The sequence below is a fragment of the Gekko japonicus genome, unplaced genomic scaffold (assembly GCF_001447785.1).
Source record: "Gekko japonicus isolate JY-2015 unplaced genomic scaffold, Gekko_japonicus_V1.1 scaffold1193, whole genome shotgun sequence".
Taxonomy (NCBI): domain Eukaryota; kingdom Metazoa; phylum Chordata; class Lepidosauria; order Squamata; family Gekkonidae; genus Gekko; species Gekko japonicus.
Genome location: NW_015164222.1, coordinates 287662 through 305969, shown reverse-complemented (window position 1 = coordinate 305969; position 18308 = coordinate 287662). Strand labels below are relative to the sequence as shown.

Genomic DNA, 18308 nt, shown 5'->3' with positions numbered 1-18308 from the left:
ATATGCCGGAGGCTGTTCATATTCTCCCTCACTCGGAGAGGCCGAAGCGCCCTCCTGGGTTCCCGCCCGGGCCCCTTCCCCCAGGGGTTCAAACATCCAGTCCTCGATTTCCCGTCGGTACATCCCGGACCCGACTGGTCTTGGCCGAAGCGCCCTCCTGGGTTCCCGCCCGGGCCCCTTCCCCCAGGGGTTCAAACATCCAGTCTTCGACTTCCCGTCGGTACATCCCGGACCCGACTGGTCTCTCAGGTTCTGGGTAAAGTCCTTTGTCAAACAGACTCTCTCGAAGTCCACTGCCTCGGCGGGAGTAAACTTCCCTGGTGCCTTTGGCGTTATACAAAGTCCAATCATCCTGCACCGGTACCGTCCGCGGCCCCCATCGTGAAGGAGTTGGAGGTGGCCAAGACAGGTACGCAGGTAACCGGGGAACCGCTCCCCCCACCGCACCCGACGTAGGTATGGTGGTCGTGGTGATCAACGATGTGGAGGTAGGTTTCCCTCTGCCCCGCTCATGATCAAGTCAGACTCGGGACGATAGGAAGATAGAGAGTTCTAACAATATGTTGGATCCCCAAGCATCGAGAATAAATCCACGTTTTAAAGAAAAGCAAAATTTATTTCAAAGCGTTGGAAAGACACTCAAACACGTTCTTTGTTAGAACTGACTACAAACGGTTAGGGCAAGCATAATAAAGGGATTTGAAACAGGTACAGAACCAATGGGTCACGTTCCCGCTGGCGGGTGAAAGGAAACGGTTGCGCGCTCATTCCCTGAGAACCAGGTTATCTCCAGACATAATACAAGTGCAGTTCCCAGGCTCTAAAAGCAACAAGCTGGCAATAAGCGTACTCCCCCAATACATCCTCCAGTTGTTTGGCTTAGGCATTACAGCAGAGTAAAATACAGGTGCACAGACAGGGGGGGGGTTGTTAACAACTGTACATGGATACAAGCAACACAGAACACCATGGCAGCTTGCTGACACTCTCACAGTTATGTCTTTAAGATAATTCTCCCCCCTCTCAAAAAAAAAGACAGGATGGATATTGGCAATTTATGGGGACAGCTGTTTAAAAAATCCTGGTTGTCCCTAATAAATAGGAGACTCTGCAAGGCTTAACATTAAATGCATGGAAGCTGTGCTGGCTGGACTGCTGAGAAAGCTGTGCTGAGTTTTAACACCCTCCTTCCATGTGACAGGCATGCTCGGTTAGTCAGGCAAAATTATATGTAGAGAGGAGAGTTAGCCGTGCCCCCCCCCCCCAATGTATTGGAAAAATTTAGTAAGACATTTGCTGCTGTCTTTGTTTGGAGAAGAGGAGATGGGCCCACCCAGGTGAAGGAGGCAGACAGGCTTTGATCATTCCCTGTTGATGTCAATCTTTCAGCAAGGCTAGAAAAAACATTCCCAGGGCCTGGTTGCAAAGGAAAATCCTTTTGGCACTGTTTGGATGGAATGTGTTGAAGGCCTCTTCCCGTACAGTAACTTAGTTTACATGCAGGCTGTGGAAGGTCAGTAATTCAGCAGTTCGAGACCCGGGTGCCGCATGACGGAGTGAGCTCCCGTCTCTGGCCCCAGCTCCTGCCAACCTAGCAGTTTGAAAGCAAGAAATTGCAAGTAGATAAATAGGTATCACTTCGGTGGGAAGGTAACAGCGTTCCATGCGCCTTGGTGTTTAGTCATGCCGGCCACATGACCACGGAAACGTCTTCGGACAGTGCTGGCTCTTCGGCTTGAAAATGGAGATGAGCACCGCAACCCTAGAGTCGGATTCGACTGGCTTTCGAGCAAGGGAACCTTTACCTTTACCTATACCTTGAGCAGTTCCATCAGATTGTGATTTCTCAAAAGTTATGTGGTGAGGAAGTGTGTTCTGTCCATTGTAGTGGTGGGAGTGATTCCCTCTGTGCTTTTACTGTAAAAGATATCTTTGTAACAGTAATGGAGTCGTGATACCTTCCCAAGAACTCTGTGCCACTCAATTTGTCTGCCTTCCCCCCCCCCCCCCCGGGACATTTTTTTTTTTTGACTTTCTCAATATCCTTTGGATTTTGATTTGTCTGTGTTTTTTGACTGTCCCGGAAAGAGAATATTTTGCATTACCTGATTGCAAAGTCCCTTTTCCCTCATGGGACCTAGTTGGATCTCCACATCTTGTCACTAAAACACATGCCAACCTTGTTTCCATCACATAAAGTTGAACAAACATTGATGGTGGTGGTGGTGGTGAAAGTGCCGTCAAGTCACGTCTGACGTATGGCAGACATTCAGGGGCGGTTTGCTTTTGCCTGTCACGACCCTGGTATTCCTTGGAGGTCTCCCATCCAAATACTTGCTGGGGCCAACCCTACTTATCTTCTGAGATCTGGTGAGATCGGGCTTGCCTGGGCTATCCAGGACAGGGAAGTAAACATTGCACACGAAAAAACTGGCATATCATAATCCCCCTGTCTTAATATATAAACATTTTACAGAGTTACAAGATGAACATGCACTGCCGTCTGGAGATCCTTGCATGCACTCAAAGCTGCATGCTTTTAAAAGGCAGGGCATTTTCCTAAAATTAGTCTCAGATCTCTGGAGTTCTCTTATTCTCCAATTCAATTACAGCTTTTTTCCAACAGCAGCTTTGTGGATACCCATGACACTCTGGCCAACTTCAGCTTTGCAAGCCAAGTGGAATCCTTGCAGTAGAACATTGTACTTTTTAATCATTTAGTCACTAGTTTTATTTCCTGGCAGTCAGATTTATGTTTGAGGTGACTATGGACTCTGAAATGTTTGTTGTAATTATTTGTTAAAAGCTGATGACAGCAGTGTTCTGTGCCTATACCTTTTGGCCAAGGGTAAAGGCCATAATTATCTCATTCAGATCCATCACAGTAAGCTTCCAACAAAAAATATTCACAGTGGTTCAACTGGAAAACCAAATGGAAATTCCAGCAGCCCACCATGGACATAATTAGGATCCTCCTCCTTAAGCGTAAAAAGGTATTCTCAGGACCACTACATCCCTTTGTCAAAAGTGGATGGCTCCTTAATATGACTTTTCCCCCCTTGATGCTGATTCGTCAAGATACGGTAAATTTGAACATTGTGGTGTCATCAGTATTTTATGCGGTAGTGTAGTATGGCAGATAAGACGTGAGAAACTCTGGTAACAATTCATAGTTTACGTGTTTTTAAATCAAGGGGATCAATTAAACTTAACACTTTTCAGAATAGTAACAGACTAAACTAAGAGCGTCAGGTTTCGTCTTGGTGACTGCTTGGGAGCTGATGTTCTTCTTTCAAAGTCCTGACACTGTCCATAGTGATGAACTTCCCTGTAATCTTGCTGTGTTGTTCAAAAACACTTCCCATAGCTCGACCTCCAATCCATTTTCCTTTTGTGTTTCAGCACCTTTAATCGATGCACCCTTTCCCCCTTTCAGGCCGTATCTTCCTTCAGCTGCGACTTCACTTCTGCTGTGAGGTTTCTTCTCCACTCTTTGTTTTCCCCTTGATTCTCACCCAACTGGTCTCCCTTTTTTTCGTCTGTCTACTTCCCTGACCATCTGTGGCTGACTGTACCCCTCAATGTTTTCTCTCTTTATGAAATGTCAAGGAGCACTTATGCCAGTTCCTTACAATACTCTGTTTCTACCTCTACTGCATATGGTGGTAGCAGAATGCTTGCACTTCCGCAAGGTTGTTTTTGCTTGAGGAAGAATGAGAAAGCCTTAGAGCAGGGTCACTGGGAGTTTGTCAAATGCTCCAGCTCCCTGGTTGTCCCCCCTTCCTGCCAATACTTCCCTCTCCTAAACATTTATTCCAAGCCAGTTTGGTGTAGTGGCTAGGAGCGCACACTCTAATCTGGAAGAACCAGGTTTGATTCCCCACTGCTGCACATGTAGCTAGCCGGGTGACCTTGGGTCAGTCACAGTTCTCTCAGAGCTGTTCTCTCAAAAGCAGTTCTCAGAGCACTCTCAGCCCCACCTACCTCACAGGGTGCCTGTTGTGTAGAGGGGAGGGAAAGGAGATTGTAAGTCACTCTGAGACTTGGAGTGAAGAGCAGGGTAAAAATACAATCTCCGCCACGGCCACCTCTGGGGAAGGTTCTGCAGCTGTCTTCTTCTCTCACCCATTTGTTCTCACAACAATCCTTTGACGTAGAACAAGATTTAAAGCATGGATTTAAACCTGGGTCTCTCAGAACCAAGTCCAGTACTCTGACGACTGTACCACATTGGCTGTCAGGTAACTGTGCCATGACAGAGGGATAGCCTGCCATTTTGCAGCTGTCGAGATTCTTTTGGGACTTTAAGGCCTTGTGATGGGAGGTAGCTGAATGGATGTTTCTCTTGATTGATGTTTCTCTTGATCATGTTTTTGCTTTTCTTCCATTCATCTACTTGGAGTTCAGGGAAGGCATGAGGCTGCCCCTCCCCCTCCCCCTCCCTTCTCCCCTGCTACCCCAGAAAATTTCCCCATGCCCCATCAGCCCAAAATTTCTGGCCATGGGGCTGAGCAAGGTGTTAAAGAATATCCCCAAAAGATGAAAGCAATGTCTGTAGCTGTAAGGGAGGAATGCCCACTGAGATCTCGTGACCCTGCCTTGTGAGATTTGTTGAAGTTGCCTAGCAACACCCCAGTGTTTCCAAGCTTTGGTTTCTGTCAGTCAAAGGCTGGGGTGGGGGGTAAGAGCAAAATGAAATGGGAGGGAGGGAAAGGGGAGCAAAGGTTGAGAAGCTGAAGGGGGGAGAACAGAAAATGGTAGGTGGGTGGGAGAGAAGAGGGTTCCAAGGGGAGGTAAAGAGGGAAAACTGAAGACTGGGGGCAGGTGGGTGGGAGAGGAAGTTTAGTTTGCAACAGATCATGCCTCAAACGTCTGCACAGGAAAAGCTATTGCAGAGTAAATGGGTTCGGAGTACGGCAGCTGGAGGACTCCTCTGAGCAATTTCCAGGGGCCCATTTGGAAAGTCATCTACGAGCTGCGCTTGGCACTGATCCCAAGTTCTCTGGGGGTAGGGGAGAGTGGGGAGTTGTCTTATGCTGATCTTTAAAACAAGTGGAAGAAGCAAGAATCTCCGGCGCTGCTGCTGCTTGCTCCGAAGCTTAGTGTGACATGTGACCAGTCCCCTTCATCCCTTCCCAGCCAAAAAATACAAGTGTTTGGAAGCAAAGAGAGCCCATATCATACCGAGCTCTGGAAGGGGCAGAAGCCGCATGAGAGGTTCTTGCCTGTTTGACCTGGTCTAAAACGTGGCGCAATATGAAAGACACTCCCCAGTGGGCTTTCAGAGGGGAGAAGAGATGATGCACTGACTTCGGCAGTCCTGTCTGTGGCTAGCATTGCTGCAGATGAACAAAGTTGGAGTCCAGGGGCACCTTTAAGACCAACAGAGTTTTGTTCAGGGTATAAGCTTTTGTGTGCATGCACACTTCTTCAGATACAATGGAATGGAAGTTACCACTCCATACGTATAGGTAGAGGGTGAACAGTAAATTAGCATATGGCAGAATGAAGATGTTTAATAGATTCAAGGGCCAAAGAGGAATAACAAGCTTAGTTTATATGGTTACCAATTCAGTGTTCCCTCTAAGCTGAGTTAGTGTGAGCTAGCTCACAGTTTTCTAGCCTCCGGCTCACACATTTTTGCCGTAGCTCAGGAAGGATGGCTCCAGAGCAAACTAATTTATGCAGTAGCCAAATTGCTCGCTCACAACTTCAATGCCAGTAGCTCAGAAAGTAGGATTTTTGCTCACAGGACTCCACAGCTTAGAGGGAACACATGTGTTTGGGTATAATTGGGGGGGGGGAATAGTGAAGGGAATAAATATGTCAAAATTGGATGGGCAGAGATATCCTTAATTGTAGAATGCTAAGATTAATTAACCGAGACCCTGCCATTACGCCCCATCCATCTCAAGCATGGAGGCAGATGTGGTGGTTAACCACAGTCAGTCAGAGAAGGAGGAATCCGTGCTGCGAAAGAGCAGGGAACGGGAGGGCACAGCCCGACATCCTGCATTCCCAACTGATTAACGGTGTTTACATAAATTCAGAGTGTCCCTACAAGCCCTTGCTCTCCTACAAACATTATTAAACTGCTAAAGAAAGCTTCTGTACATTGCACTGTGAATTAAGGTGGGCCAGCATATTTTCGTCTTTGACTGATAAGGCAATTAAAATTTTAATTATGAGTGGGGACTGGAAAGAGCTAGAAACCAAAAGAAAACAGGGTGGAGGTCCAGTTTCTGTAGGAATACGCTGGGTTTTCCCTTCCTATAGTGCATTTACTGTTCTTTTCTTTTTCTTTTTCTAAAAGATCTTAAAAATTCCTTTACAGGCCAGTAATAAACTGGAGTGGGGGGTGGGGAGTGAACTCGACACTCCCTTACCCCTCCCAGCTGAAGGCTGAGAAACACACAGAATGGTGTTGGGAGACCTGAAATCTGAGAAACCGGCAAAACAGGCTTCCCTCCTGAGGATTTGCTTTTCTCTTTGTACTGCTGGAAACATTTCAGATTCTTGCAAGAGAATGTGGCAGTGATGAGTGACCCCCCAAGAGTGGTGTTTTCAAGCTACAAAAAAAGAGAGTCGAATTTAACATATCAAATGAAATGCTTCATTGTTTGTGTCCTAAGACCTGCCTAGCAGGCTAGTGGCTATGCAAATGTTCCCTTCTTTAGTCAGTTTACATACAGGTACCTAACTTAGGTCGAATCTGCATCTGCATTTTAAAATCAGTTTCGTGCTGCTGTGATGCCGTCTTTCTCTATGCTTGTTTAAATGTTGTTTGGAGAAGATTCTTTTAAAGCAGTGCAGAGGTGCAATGACGGCGGAGCCACCAGGAAAGGGCAATAAACAAATGCGGACATGCAAAAGTATGCTAGGTGTGAAAATGATACCAAATGTAGACAGCTTTTTTGAAGACAAATGCAGATTCGATCTTACGGTAGTATTCTTACCACTTCAGTTACTCAGCTGTCATGAAAACTCACAGATGAATGTGGCTGGAATATAGTTTGGCAACTGCTCACCACAGCTCTCTGTCAGGGTCTTTAGGCAGGTCACACCACACAGGGCTTCAGAAGAAGATAACTGCTTTATTAGTGATTCCAGTACTAAAGAACACGTATACAGCTTATGTCAGGAATGGCCGTCAGTATAAGGGCCTCTGACTATAGTGAAATCAAACATCCCCCCCATTGAGCTGAAGCCAATGATTAAAGTTCACACGTGCGGGCAAAAGCAAGCAAGCGGGCACAGCAAAAAGTCATTACTTTCCCAGCAGAGTAAAAGTAGCTGGAGACTACAAGGTCAAGCCAGAGTTAGCACACAGTAGCTGGACAGGGAAGAGCTGAGAACGAGGAGAAGGGCACCCCTCCACATTCTAGATCCATGACAGGGCTACCTGACATCCTGCCCCTCCCAACGACCCCTCCCAGGTTTCTCCGGAAAGCGCCGGTTGAAGCGTTTAAGAAGGGGAGGCGGAAACATATTCCTCCGCCACCCATTCCCTGTGTTGTGGCCCAAAGTCCACCCATTCAATCAAAACAGTTTATTTCGCTTCAGCATAGAGTCCAATATATCAGCAACTTCGTGATGTGGTTCACCTTGCACGAGCAGGGGAGGGGGGCAGGGTAGTTGCGGCTGCCACGCATTTGGCCCAGGATCACGACAGAGTAGGCTGAAATGGAAAATGGAATGCAAATGTCTCAGGTTGAAATGTTTCTGTCAGACTATTGAACAAACTTAGGCCTCGGTCACACGGGAGGTTTTGGCCCGGAAGAGGGACGGATCGGGGGCGCAGCAAACGGGCGCGATCACACCGCAACATCTGGGAAGCGGCGCGCACCCGTCCCCGATCCGACCCTTCAGGCCAAAAACGTGCAGTAAAAAAACCCCGAGGGAATGGTAGGACCAACCTGAAATGCCACAGCAAGTGTGGCCATGGGATCGCCGGCGCGCCCGTCTTCAGGAGCATTCGAGGCTCTTGGCCAAACTGCACATGCGCACACATGCACAGCCGGCTGCCTCAGTCTCCTTTCCATGGCTTCCCCCCTGGCATCTGATCGTGCCGGGGAGCAACTGCGTGACGACTCAGGGGATCTGTCTGATCCCGCCGCCACGTGTCTCTTTTGGTGTGGCTCTAAAAAGCCGCACTTTGGCCGTGTCAATTTCCCCCGAGTGACCGGGGCCTTACTCTCAACAACACTCTCTGGATAGTGATTTGTTTATTGAGAGATGTGAATGTATCAAGCTAAGACCATCTGTGTCAGAACTAACTACTTTGGCGCAGGTTCTGGAATTATACATGGTTCAAACTCCCCTGCCCCAGTAGCCATCTAATCAACCCATCCGCTCAGCCTCCTCCCCCAATTGCGAACCTACAGTTACATTATCTATGACAGTCTGGCTAGCAGAGACAGGAATTTAAGGTCATTCCACATACTTCCCATTCAGGAGGCCTCTTAAGAAAACAGTTACAAAGCAACTAAGCGAAGCAGTTTCTCACAGTTTCCCACTCACCATCTGCCCCCCCCCCATGCCCAAATACACAATCCAACTGGTGTGGTTTACAGGCCATAAAGATGAAACCCATGGCAAACGAGACTCCTAGTTTGACATTCTGCCCCCCAAAGACCCCTCACCACCACCACCCCTGGTTTGTCTCGGTGACACTTATGAAAGGTGCAAACAAACTTGGGGGCTTTCATTATGACTAGGGTCAAAGTTTCGCCACTTAATGAGATAGTACAGGTGGCTTAGTTTGATTTTAGAGTAAGACTTCCTCCACCTCCTGGTGGAGTTCCCCTTCCATGTTCAGGAGAAGGGGAGGTGCAGGACGAGGTCTCCACGTTGAGGGTCCAGGATCCTTCTTCAGCAGACTGAAATGGAAAACAGGGTGGATGTGCCATAAGTTCTTTGGCAACTCCAGCTCAAAAGCTACTTATTAATGACTCTTACAACTTTAAAATGGCCTACGTATTTCCACCCCAGTTTTTCTCCCGGCTGCAACCCTCTAAGGTTCTTGGTAGAAATGTACACGGAGTCCCCAGGGTGAAGGTCCCATTCGGGTGCTCAGCCCTTGTCAGCTTGTGCCTTACAATCTCTTTTGCCTTCGCCAGAGTCTGTTGGATTAGGGACCACTGCTGAGTTAAGTCAACGCACCAGGTTTGTAAGTCCATCGGCCCTGTCGGCTCTGTGGCCACTGTGGGTAAGGGGCCCCCTTCATATCCTTGCACCACTTTGAAAGGAGTGGCTGTATTATGCATAGGGGAGCAAATCCAGGCAGTTACCTTGTTGATAGTTAATAGAACACCTCAAGAACTGCTCCAGAATTTGATTAGTTCTTTCCGTTTGGCCATCAGTTTCTGGGTGGTAGGCACTACTGAACCCCTGCTCCACCCCCAGCAATTTTAACAATTCCTTCCAGAACCCCACCACGAATTGGGGGCCCCGGTCAGATATGATCTTTCGGGGTACAGGATGCAGCCTTACAATGTACTGCATGAATAGCTGTGCCAATTTCTTAGCCAAAGGTAATTGTTTGCAGGGGATAAAATGTGCTTGTTTTGAAAAGAGGTCCACCACCACCCAAACCACTGTCCTCCCATTGCTGGGTGTCAGGTCAGTTATAAAGTCCATAGTAATGACAAACCACAGCCTCTCAGGAGTTTCCAAAGGTTGCAGTAGTCCTGGGGGTTTCCCAGCCCGTTGTTTCCCCATTACAATACTTGGCAAGAAGACGCGTATTGGGAAATATCAGTCTGCATGCACGGCCACCACAACTGTCTTTGTAGAAGGTGTAACGTCTTTAAGTACCCGAAATGCCCAGCCAGCTTGTTGTCATGCCCCAGCTGCAAAACATCCCCCCGCTAGGCTTTGGCCGCGAACAGTTTCTGTTGGCGGTAAAGGTAAAGGTTCCCTTGCTCGAAAGCCAGTCGAATCCGACTCTAGGGTTGCGGTGCTCATCTCCGTCTCAAAGCCGAAGAGCCAGCGCTGTCCGAAGACGTTTCCGTGGTCATGTGGCCAGTACCCCCACCCATTTCCCCCCTGAGTGAGGGTGCCCTCTTTTTCCACCTTGTCGCTATCACTGAAAGCAGCTTTAAATTTCTCTGCCCAGAATTCTGTATTGAGGGACCCCTCCACCTTGGCCTGGCTCCATGTGAGAACTGCCCCCCCCCCAGTTGGGTGGGGGTGAACATTGAGTCAATGACTTCCTCTCACTGACTGGCATAGTGGGGAAGGTGCGAGAGTCCATCAACCAGAAAGTTGGACTTCCCCGGGAGGTGCTGAAGTGAAATCGGCACTTGGAGAAAAATTCTGCCCAGTGCAACTGTTTAGCATTTAGATGTCGGGGAGTTGTCAGCTAAGCTGCCAATAGTATGGTGTCTGTTTCTCTTTGCTGTGCATTTCTTCCCTTGCGCTTAATTGCCTCTTCATTGCAATGCATATCTCTCAAGGCCACTGGAGGAGTTGCTATGTCTGGAAGTCGTGGGAAACTTCTCACCTACCCTGCTTCTGCAGCCATTAGTTCTCAGCCAAATGCCCGTGCGCGGGAACCCACCTAATTGGGTAATACGTGGGGGGGTGTATACGAATGCCCTATAACCTATTATGTGCATAGATCACCCGCCATTCCTAACAGTGTTCCTGTTACTGCATCTATGGCTTTTCAATAAAAGTAAAAGCTTCCTGGAAGCGTGTACTTCGTTGTTTTGCTGTGGGTCCTGACAGAAGTACACAGCACCTCCCAAGTTCTTATGGTCAGTCCACACCTAGAACGGCACTCGAGCTCCCTCCAACCAATGTCTCCAAGTCGTCAGAGCCAGTTTAATTGCAGCAGCTTCTTTATCCCAAATCTCCCAGTTCCTCTCAGTCTCTGAAAACTTTTTCAACACATATGTGATGGGGTGCAGATTTCCATCCCTCCCATGCAGTATCGCGCCTCCCCATCACCACATCGGAAGTGTACACTTGCACCACAAAGGGCTTATTTTCATCAGAATGCCTTAAAATGGGCTCAGAAGTAAATAGAGCCTTCAGTCTGTCAAAAGCCTGCTGGCACTCCGGGGTCCACAACAACTTGTAACTTGGCTTGTGACTTTCCAGTCCCTTCCACTTTTTTTCAACAGGTCAGTAAGAGGTAGAACCACCTGGGCGAAATTGGGGATGAACTGGCAGTAGAAAGTGGCAAATCCAAGGAATGATTGTAAATTCCTTCTTGTTCAGGGGGCCTTCCATCCCAGTACATCCTGAATTTTGTGGGGATCCATGCCCGGACCCCTCCTGGAAATCTGATATCCTAAAAAGTCCAGGTCCTCTGTATGGAATTCACACTTAGCTTTGCAAACAGGCGGTTTAGCATGTCTCTGACGAGCTGCACATGTGACTCCTTATCTTTTGAATAAATCAAGATATCTAGATGAACCAGGACCCCATACGTAAATATTTATGCAACACCTCATTGATCAACTTCATGAACACCCCTGGGGCCCCCGCGAGCCCAGATGGCATCACCAGGTATTCAAACTGCCCAAGCAGGCTGTTAAAGGCAGTCTTATGTTCGTCCCCTTCCCTGATGTGCACTGGGAAGTAGGCATCTCTCAAATCCAACTTAGTAAAGATGCGGCCCTGGACAGCCTCTGCTAACAAGTCCTTAGTCAGTGGGAGGGGTAGGCATTAGACATGGACACAGCATCCAGGCCCCAGTAGTCCATACACAGTCTCAACCCCCCATCCTTCTTTCTGCAAAAAAGCACCGGAGCAGCAAAAGGCGAGGCTGCTGGCCGGATAAAACCCCTGGCCAGGTTTTTATCAATGAAAATCTACAACAGCTAATATTCATATAGTTCATACACATGCATCCAAAGATATGCCTGATATTTATTAAGCCATGGATTAATCTTGCTTTGTAGGCAAGGAAACAAAGTACAGTTTGTGCTGTACTTAAAGGGATGGGGGAGGGTGTGTGCAAGCACAAGAGGGGAAATAGGATTTCCTTTTCTCCAGGATTCCCGGTAGGTCCCCCGCTCGTTCTCTGTGTTGCTGTTTGGAGGTTGAGGATTCGTTCAAAGGGTTAGTGTGCAAGCAAAATATCAATCTGTGAATCCAGATTAATAATTACCATATTGGTAGGGTAGGGAAAGGATCCAGTGATTCAGTGGTCATATCCAGCACTGCTAATTCTTATGCCTTTCTTTCAGTAGGATTCTACTTCTCATGCTATCATTACCCACCCACCCCCCTTTGCACAGTTGCTTGTCTTTACTGGTTAAAGGTCAAGGGTTGGTATGCTGAAGGATCACTGTAATTTGACTGTGTTGCTTAACAGAAAGGTGTTTTCCCACAGTTGGTGCTCTAGCACCTTTGTCCTGCCTGGGATTGAGGGTTATAATACTATCATAGCCTAGTAGGGTTCCCTGAAGGCAGATGGGTTGAAAACATTATCTACATTGGCTTGCCTGCTGAGGGATCCTGGTACATATCCTCTGTGACCCCTATGCCTTGCATAGTGGCCTGTTGCATGTTTTCTGAAACTGCGTTCTAAAACATTGCCAGGATCATCGTGTTTCTGGGAAAGACCATGCTGTACAAGGAAGCTCATGTACCTTTACCAAGGAATTCTAATTCGAAGATTCCTGGGAATGGCAGTTTGAATACCACCGTGCACGTCAGTAGTATCCGAGTTGTGGATGGGGAAGCCAGACAAAACTGTCTTGAGACAAGCCACATGTAAAATCAGATGTGCAGGACTTCCGGTTGATGGCGGCACGCTAGACAGACGCATCTCCCGGACCTCCCAGGGATGAGGTCTGTGCATGGCGGGAAGGAGGGGGAGCGCTGGCCCTTTACCCCCCCAGGGAGCCTGGCGGAAGGCTCCTAGCCAGGGGACTTGTGAGGAGTCGCCTCTTCGCGTATGCGTTGTGGATGAATTGAGGCGCTCCTCCGTCCCAATGGTCCTTCCTGCACAGTGCCCAAATGGGACCTAGTGACGCTGACCAGAAGACCAGATATGAATGTGAGTCTGACTGAGCAAAACTACGGTTAAAGAGAAAAAGAAAGCTCCCCACCCCATGTTGAAAAACGGAAAGTGAAGTGGGCGGGGGAGGGAAGCCTAACCGCATGAACTTTTGAGCGAATTGAGGGGGGGGAGCGGAAGAGAAGGCATGCATAACTGTTAAGAAATACTTACCAAGGTGAGTTGAGGCATTTGAGCGCATATTCAGAGACTTTCAAAATATTTTTCAAAGTAAACAACTGAATAAGATGGCGGGGAAGAGGACGGAGAAAGAGAAACTTTCAAAATCGAAACTAACGGAGAGCCCTAAACCGGAAGGAGCTAACAAGCTGGCAAAGACTTTGGCAGAATCCATGTGCCCTCTACTGGACCAAATGAGTAACCTCAAGGATCAGATGTCGAAAATGACTGTGTGCATCACCACACAGCAGACACAGATAACCGAGACACTTAAAATGATGAATGAAATGGCTGAAAAGGTTAAAGAAGTGGATGCCACTGCACAAAAGGTGAAAAAGAAAGTTCAAAAGCTGGAAAAGAAGCAAGTTTCTATGGAAGATCAACTGCTACAATTACAAATGGAAAAGGCTAATATGATCCTTCACTTCCAGGGCTTGCCAGAGACAAAGGGAGAGAACTAATGAGTGAAGTATTGGCCCCAGTGACAGATATGAAGGCGGAACTCTTGTTAAACAAAATGGATGTGGCCTACAGGTCATATTCAGGATATATAAAGAAAAACAATCTGCCTGGGGAAATTGTGGTAAGATTCTCGAAGAGGCATGTGAGGGATACAATCCTGAAAGCAGTATCTGGAGCACCCCTGAAAGTGGGGGAGAATACCATCAGGGCGTTAAAAGACATTCCATTTGAAGTAAGACAAAGGAGAAAGAAATATAAAAAATTAATTCTTTTTCTACAGACAAATGCAATTGAATATAGATGGTTAACTCCAGAAGGCATAACCTTCAAAATCAAGGATAAAAAAGAAAAGATTGACTCTGTCCAGAAAGCACAGGAATTTTTAAGAGTCCAGATGGGAGGGCCAGGGAAGGAAGGAGAAAAAGGGGAGGACAGTAAGTCCAATGGCGAACTGGACTCGGAATCCTCCGGGGAGGAGACTCTATCAGAGGAGGGGGCGGCAGCCCCTAAAAGTCCTTATAAGCTTCAGAAGAGACTAGGCAAGGAGAAGTAAAGGCTGAAGGACTCTGAACTGTGCCTTTAAAAAATGTTGAAGTGAGATGCTTTGGGGTGTTTCTGTATGACAGTTAAACTTAAGATTTGAAAAAGATAATGTGAAACTTGACTCATTTGATAGTAAGATTAACGGGATTAAGACTAAATGTATGGTTAAACTGGTGGGATGATCTCCTCTCTTGAGTTTTTAGTCAGTAGTGGGTATCTTTCTTTATCCTATAAATGTAGTCCCCCCTCCCATTTTCTGTTGTAGTTTCTAGTGTTATAAAAATGCAATAAAAATCCCTTCCGGGGGCTTAAAAAATAAAAAATAAAATCAGATGTGCAGAATGTACAATTGAAGAACTTGTTTTGTTTTCCTCCTCTGCAGCTTGCAGGAACAGCCGTCCTCGCAGTTGGACTATGGCTTCGGTTTGATTCGCAGACAAAAGACATTTTTCGGGATGAGAGCAATACAACATTCTATACAGGTACGTTGCAAAGGAAAATAATTCTGTTTCGGTTACATGAGCAGCAGTGCAGTTCTGAAGCTAAGATATTTTTCTTAACACTTCCTGTAACACCAGTGAAGCCTGACCAAAAGGCCCTAGGCCTTGTCAAATAACGTATTGACGGTGGAAAGCCATTATTGTATATGTAAAGGCACTTAATATTGAGTGGTTTACTGTGCAGGAGGGAGCATTTCCAGACCTCTTAGAAAATCAAAACATTTGTATAAAAGAAGGTGAGGGAGGCCATAACTGCCTGAAATGTAAAACAGGTCACTTGTCTTATACATAAAGTCGGGGGTCATGAGGTGTGTTCCAGAATGGAGGCACACTTTGACACTAGCCAGAAATATGAAATCTGGTGTATCTAGAACACGAGGGATCCTGTTTATGTTGTGCGTGTAAAGTGCCACCAGGTCTCAGCTGACTTAAGGCGACTCCAGCAAGGGGCTTTCAAGGCTTGCCGTCCTCTTCAGTCTTCCTTGGAAGGTCTCCCATCCAAGTACTATCCAGGGCTGACCCTGCTTAGCTTCTGAGATCTGATGAGGTCAGGCTATGTACCATGCCTCCTCCACTTGCACCTGCTGATGTGACCTTGGGTCAGTCACAAGTTCTGGCACAGCTGTCCTTGAAAAAGAGCAGTTTGTGTCAGAGTTCTCTCAGCCCCGCCCACCTCACAGGATGTCTGTTGTGGGGAGGGGAAGGGAAAGGAGTTTGTAAGCCGCTCTGAGACTCTGAGTGAAGGGCGGGATATAAATCCAATCTCTTCTCTTCTTCCCTCCCATCCTGTTCACTTTAGAAGTTTGAAAATTGAGCTCTCTGATACTTAGTGGGCAAAACACAGGGCGTACATTTTGCCTCTGAATAGAGCCAAGCATGAGTCGACGTCCACCAAGCTTGCAGCACAGTTGACGTGTTGCAGGATGCCCAGGGATAGTTTGGGCTTACATCTGCTCTGATCTCTCAGTATTTTCTGATTTGGGGTCCACTTCAGTTCTCTGTGAGTGTTCCATTCATTGAGAGCATTGCATAAATAATAGTAACTTGGGCGACTATTTGAATACCAAGGTTATGATAAGAGCCTACCTCCGAGGACAAAAGACAATGGTTCTGGCACAGCCTGTGTTTACAGTAGTGCTGTCTCATTCAGAACTCTTCTAAGCATATAAATGTGTCTGTTTCCCCCTCCCTAAACTGTCTGAACATGTAGTGCAATCTGAGAGATCTAGGAAAGTAAGCAAAGTTTTTCCATGACGTACAGATTGATACACCTACTATAAATTCTAGTCACTCCAGCACATGTATGGTAGGATTTCTGACATGTGACTTCAAATATTCTGGCCAGGTGCATGGATTGGGGAAGGTGGAGTCTTCATGGGTGGGTGGGGGTTTGGCAGCCATGGGAACTTTGGCAAGCACAGACTTTCTTGCATCCGGTCCCAGCCTGCTGGTGGCTTCAGGGTTTGAAGCTGGGCTCTAGGCTGCACCAGTTACCTTGACAGGCTTCTTACAACCACTGATGTCATAGTCATATGACTCTTTGGCGACACACTGCGGCACATGCACAGAAATCCAGGTTTTGTGCAGCCATCCAATTCCCGTCCCCATTGAAATGCTTCATTGTGAACGTTTGCCAGATCCACATATTACAAAATAAATGCCATCAGCAAAATTCTGGCAACCAACAAAACAAAGGGAGCAGTAGAAAACCCTGATTCATTCTGAAACAGCTAGGTATATTTCGGGTGGGTTTTTTTGAAAGAGTATTTACTTTTTTGTATTTAGACATTTCATCATCTGAAAGGTTTCTAAAGCCACTTGGATATCATCAATGTAAATTGTTACGAAAACAGCCTGCTAAAAGGTTAGGCAGCGTAAGATCTCTGGAGAAGCAAGTGGCAATGGAGCAGAAAGCTTTCATATTTCTCAGTCTTGGCAAAGCTTATCAGCTGAGGGTGACTCTCCTTCTTGTGTTTTATACTCTGTCCCTAGGAGTCTACATTCTAATTGGAGCTGGTGCTCTCATAATGCTTGTGGGTTTCCTGGGATGTTGTGGAGCGATACAGGAGTCCCAGTGCATGCTTGGCTTGGTAAGTAATAGCATCTGTCCCGCTGAGTCAATAATCAGCAGAACTGGGTGGTAAACACCTAGGTGAGCTGGAATCCTTTGGGGTGCAAAGGTGAGAAGGCCTGTGTCTGAAATATCTCTTGGTGCGCCATGGAGAAAGCATCCCTGCACCTTAGAAACTCGCGTGACTCCTCCATGCTCTTTTCCTGTGTATTTTTTTTTCTGGGGGTTGATCTGTGGATTTCCTAAACATGAAATATATCTCGAGCTTTTAATGCTATTGCTTAATATTTGTCTTATTCTGGTTTGGAGCTAGCATCTGGAAAGGATACTTCATTCACAAGGACACACCTCTTTCACAGGACTGCCATGCGCATGCATTGAAAGTCACTCTAATATACAAACTTCTCCACTGGAAAGTGTATGGGTTGATACTGAGTGACAAAGCAAGTAATGTAACCATAACTGTTTCACCTGGAATGGTTCATTCATACACTGATTTATTTTTCGATGCTGTTTTCTTAGCAATACCCTCAAAGGAGTAAACATTTTTCAAAAACGTACAATAATGTAACATATCTCTCCCTTATAATAATTGAATATCAACGTTCTATTTCGCAACATTCTAAATTTGGCCCCTTTAGTGTTAGGCCGGAAAAACTGCCACTCAGAAGACACTGGCTGGGTTGACTGGCTGCTTTGTGCAGTCCCGCCCAGCGTTCCAAGGTTATTTGCATACGGAAGCTGATTGGACTACACTCCATTCCACACCTCAAACTCACCCCCCCCGCAAGGCAGTTGGGATTTTCAGTTGCATAACATACCTCATAGGGGAGAGGAGAATGATGTCAGCTGCCCTTTCCCTAGGCAGAGGCTGTGGGGGGGTGTTGTAAAACTTAAGACAGGCAGGCAGATAAAGGTTGGCTGATGGTTGCCAGGTTGGAAACTTCCGGGATATTTTAGGGATGAAGCCTGCTAAGGGTGCGGTTTGAGGAGGAGGAGGAAGAGGGGGACCTCAGACAGATACAATGCCATACTCCCCACCCTCCAAACAAGCTGTTGCCAGTCTCCAGGTGACAGCTGGAGAGCTCTTAAAGCTCTGGTGCTAATTCAAAGTGTTGCAATTTTGTGTTTTGGAAAATCTTTAGGAATTGTTTGGTGCATTTACGATGGGGCTCCTGGGGAACTATTGATGCCAATCTTGGCCCAGCAGCCATCAAACCATTCTCTTCAACCCCCTGCTGTGCAGCTGACTTTCCCCTAGGGTTGCCAATCTCCAGGTGGGACCTGGAGATCTCCCACTGTTACAATTGATCTCCAGATGACAGAGATCAGTTCCCCTAGAGAAAATGACTGCTTTAGGAGGGTAGACCCTATGACATAATACCTGCTGAGTCCTTCCGCCCCCCCCCCGCCCAATGCTGCCCTCTACAGAATCCACCCCCCAAACCTCCAGGTATTTCCCTCCTTAGAGCTGGCAACCCTACATTCCCCTCAGTGCCTGTTGGGAGTGGGTGGGGGGGGAGGGGAAGGGAGTGGG

The 18308-nt window shown here is 47.1% G+C and overlaps 1 protein-coding gene across 1 annotated transcript in view; it reads left to right on the top strand.

The window, feature by feature from the left end:
• Window positions 1-18308, top strand: part of CD9 (CD9 molecule) — a 52110-nt gene that overhangs the window by 22090 nt on the left and 11712 nt on the right. Inside the window, exons 2-3 of the mRNA XM_015408542.1 lie at window positions 14583-14682; window positions 16693-16790. Coding sequence (XP_015264028.1) covers window positions 14583-14682; window positions 16693-16790 — 198 coding nt within the window. The remainder of the gene's footprint in view (window positions 1-14582; window positions 14683-16692; window positions 16791-18308) is intronic.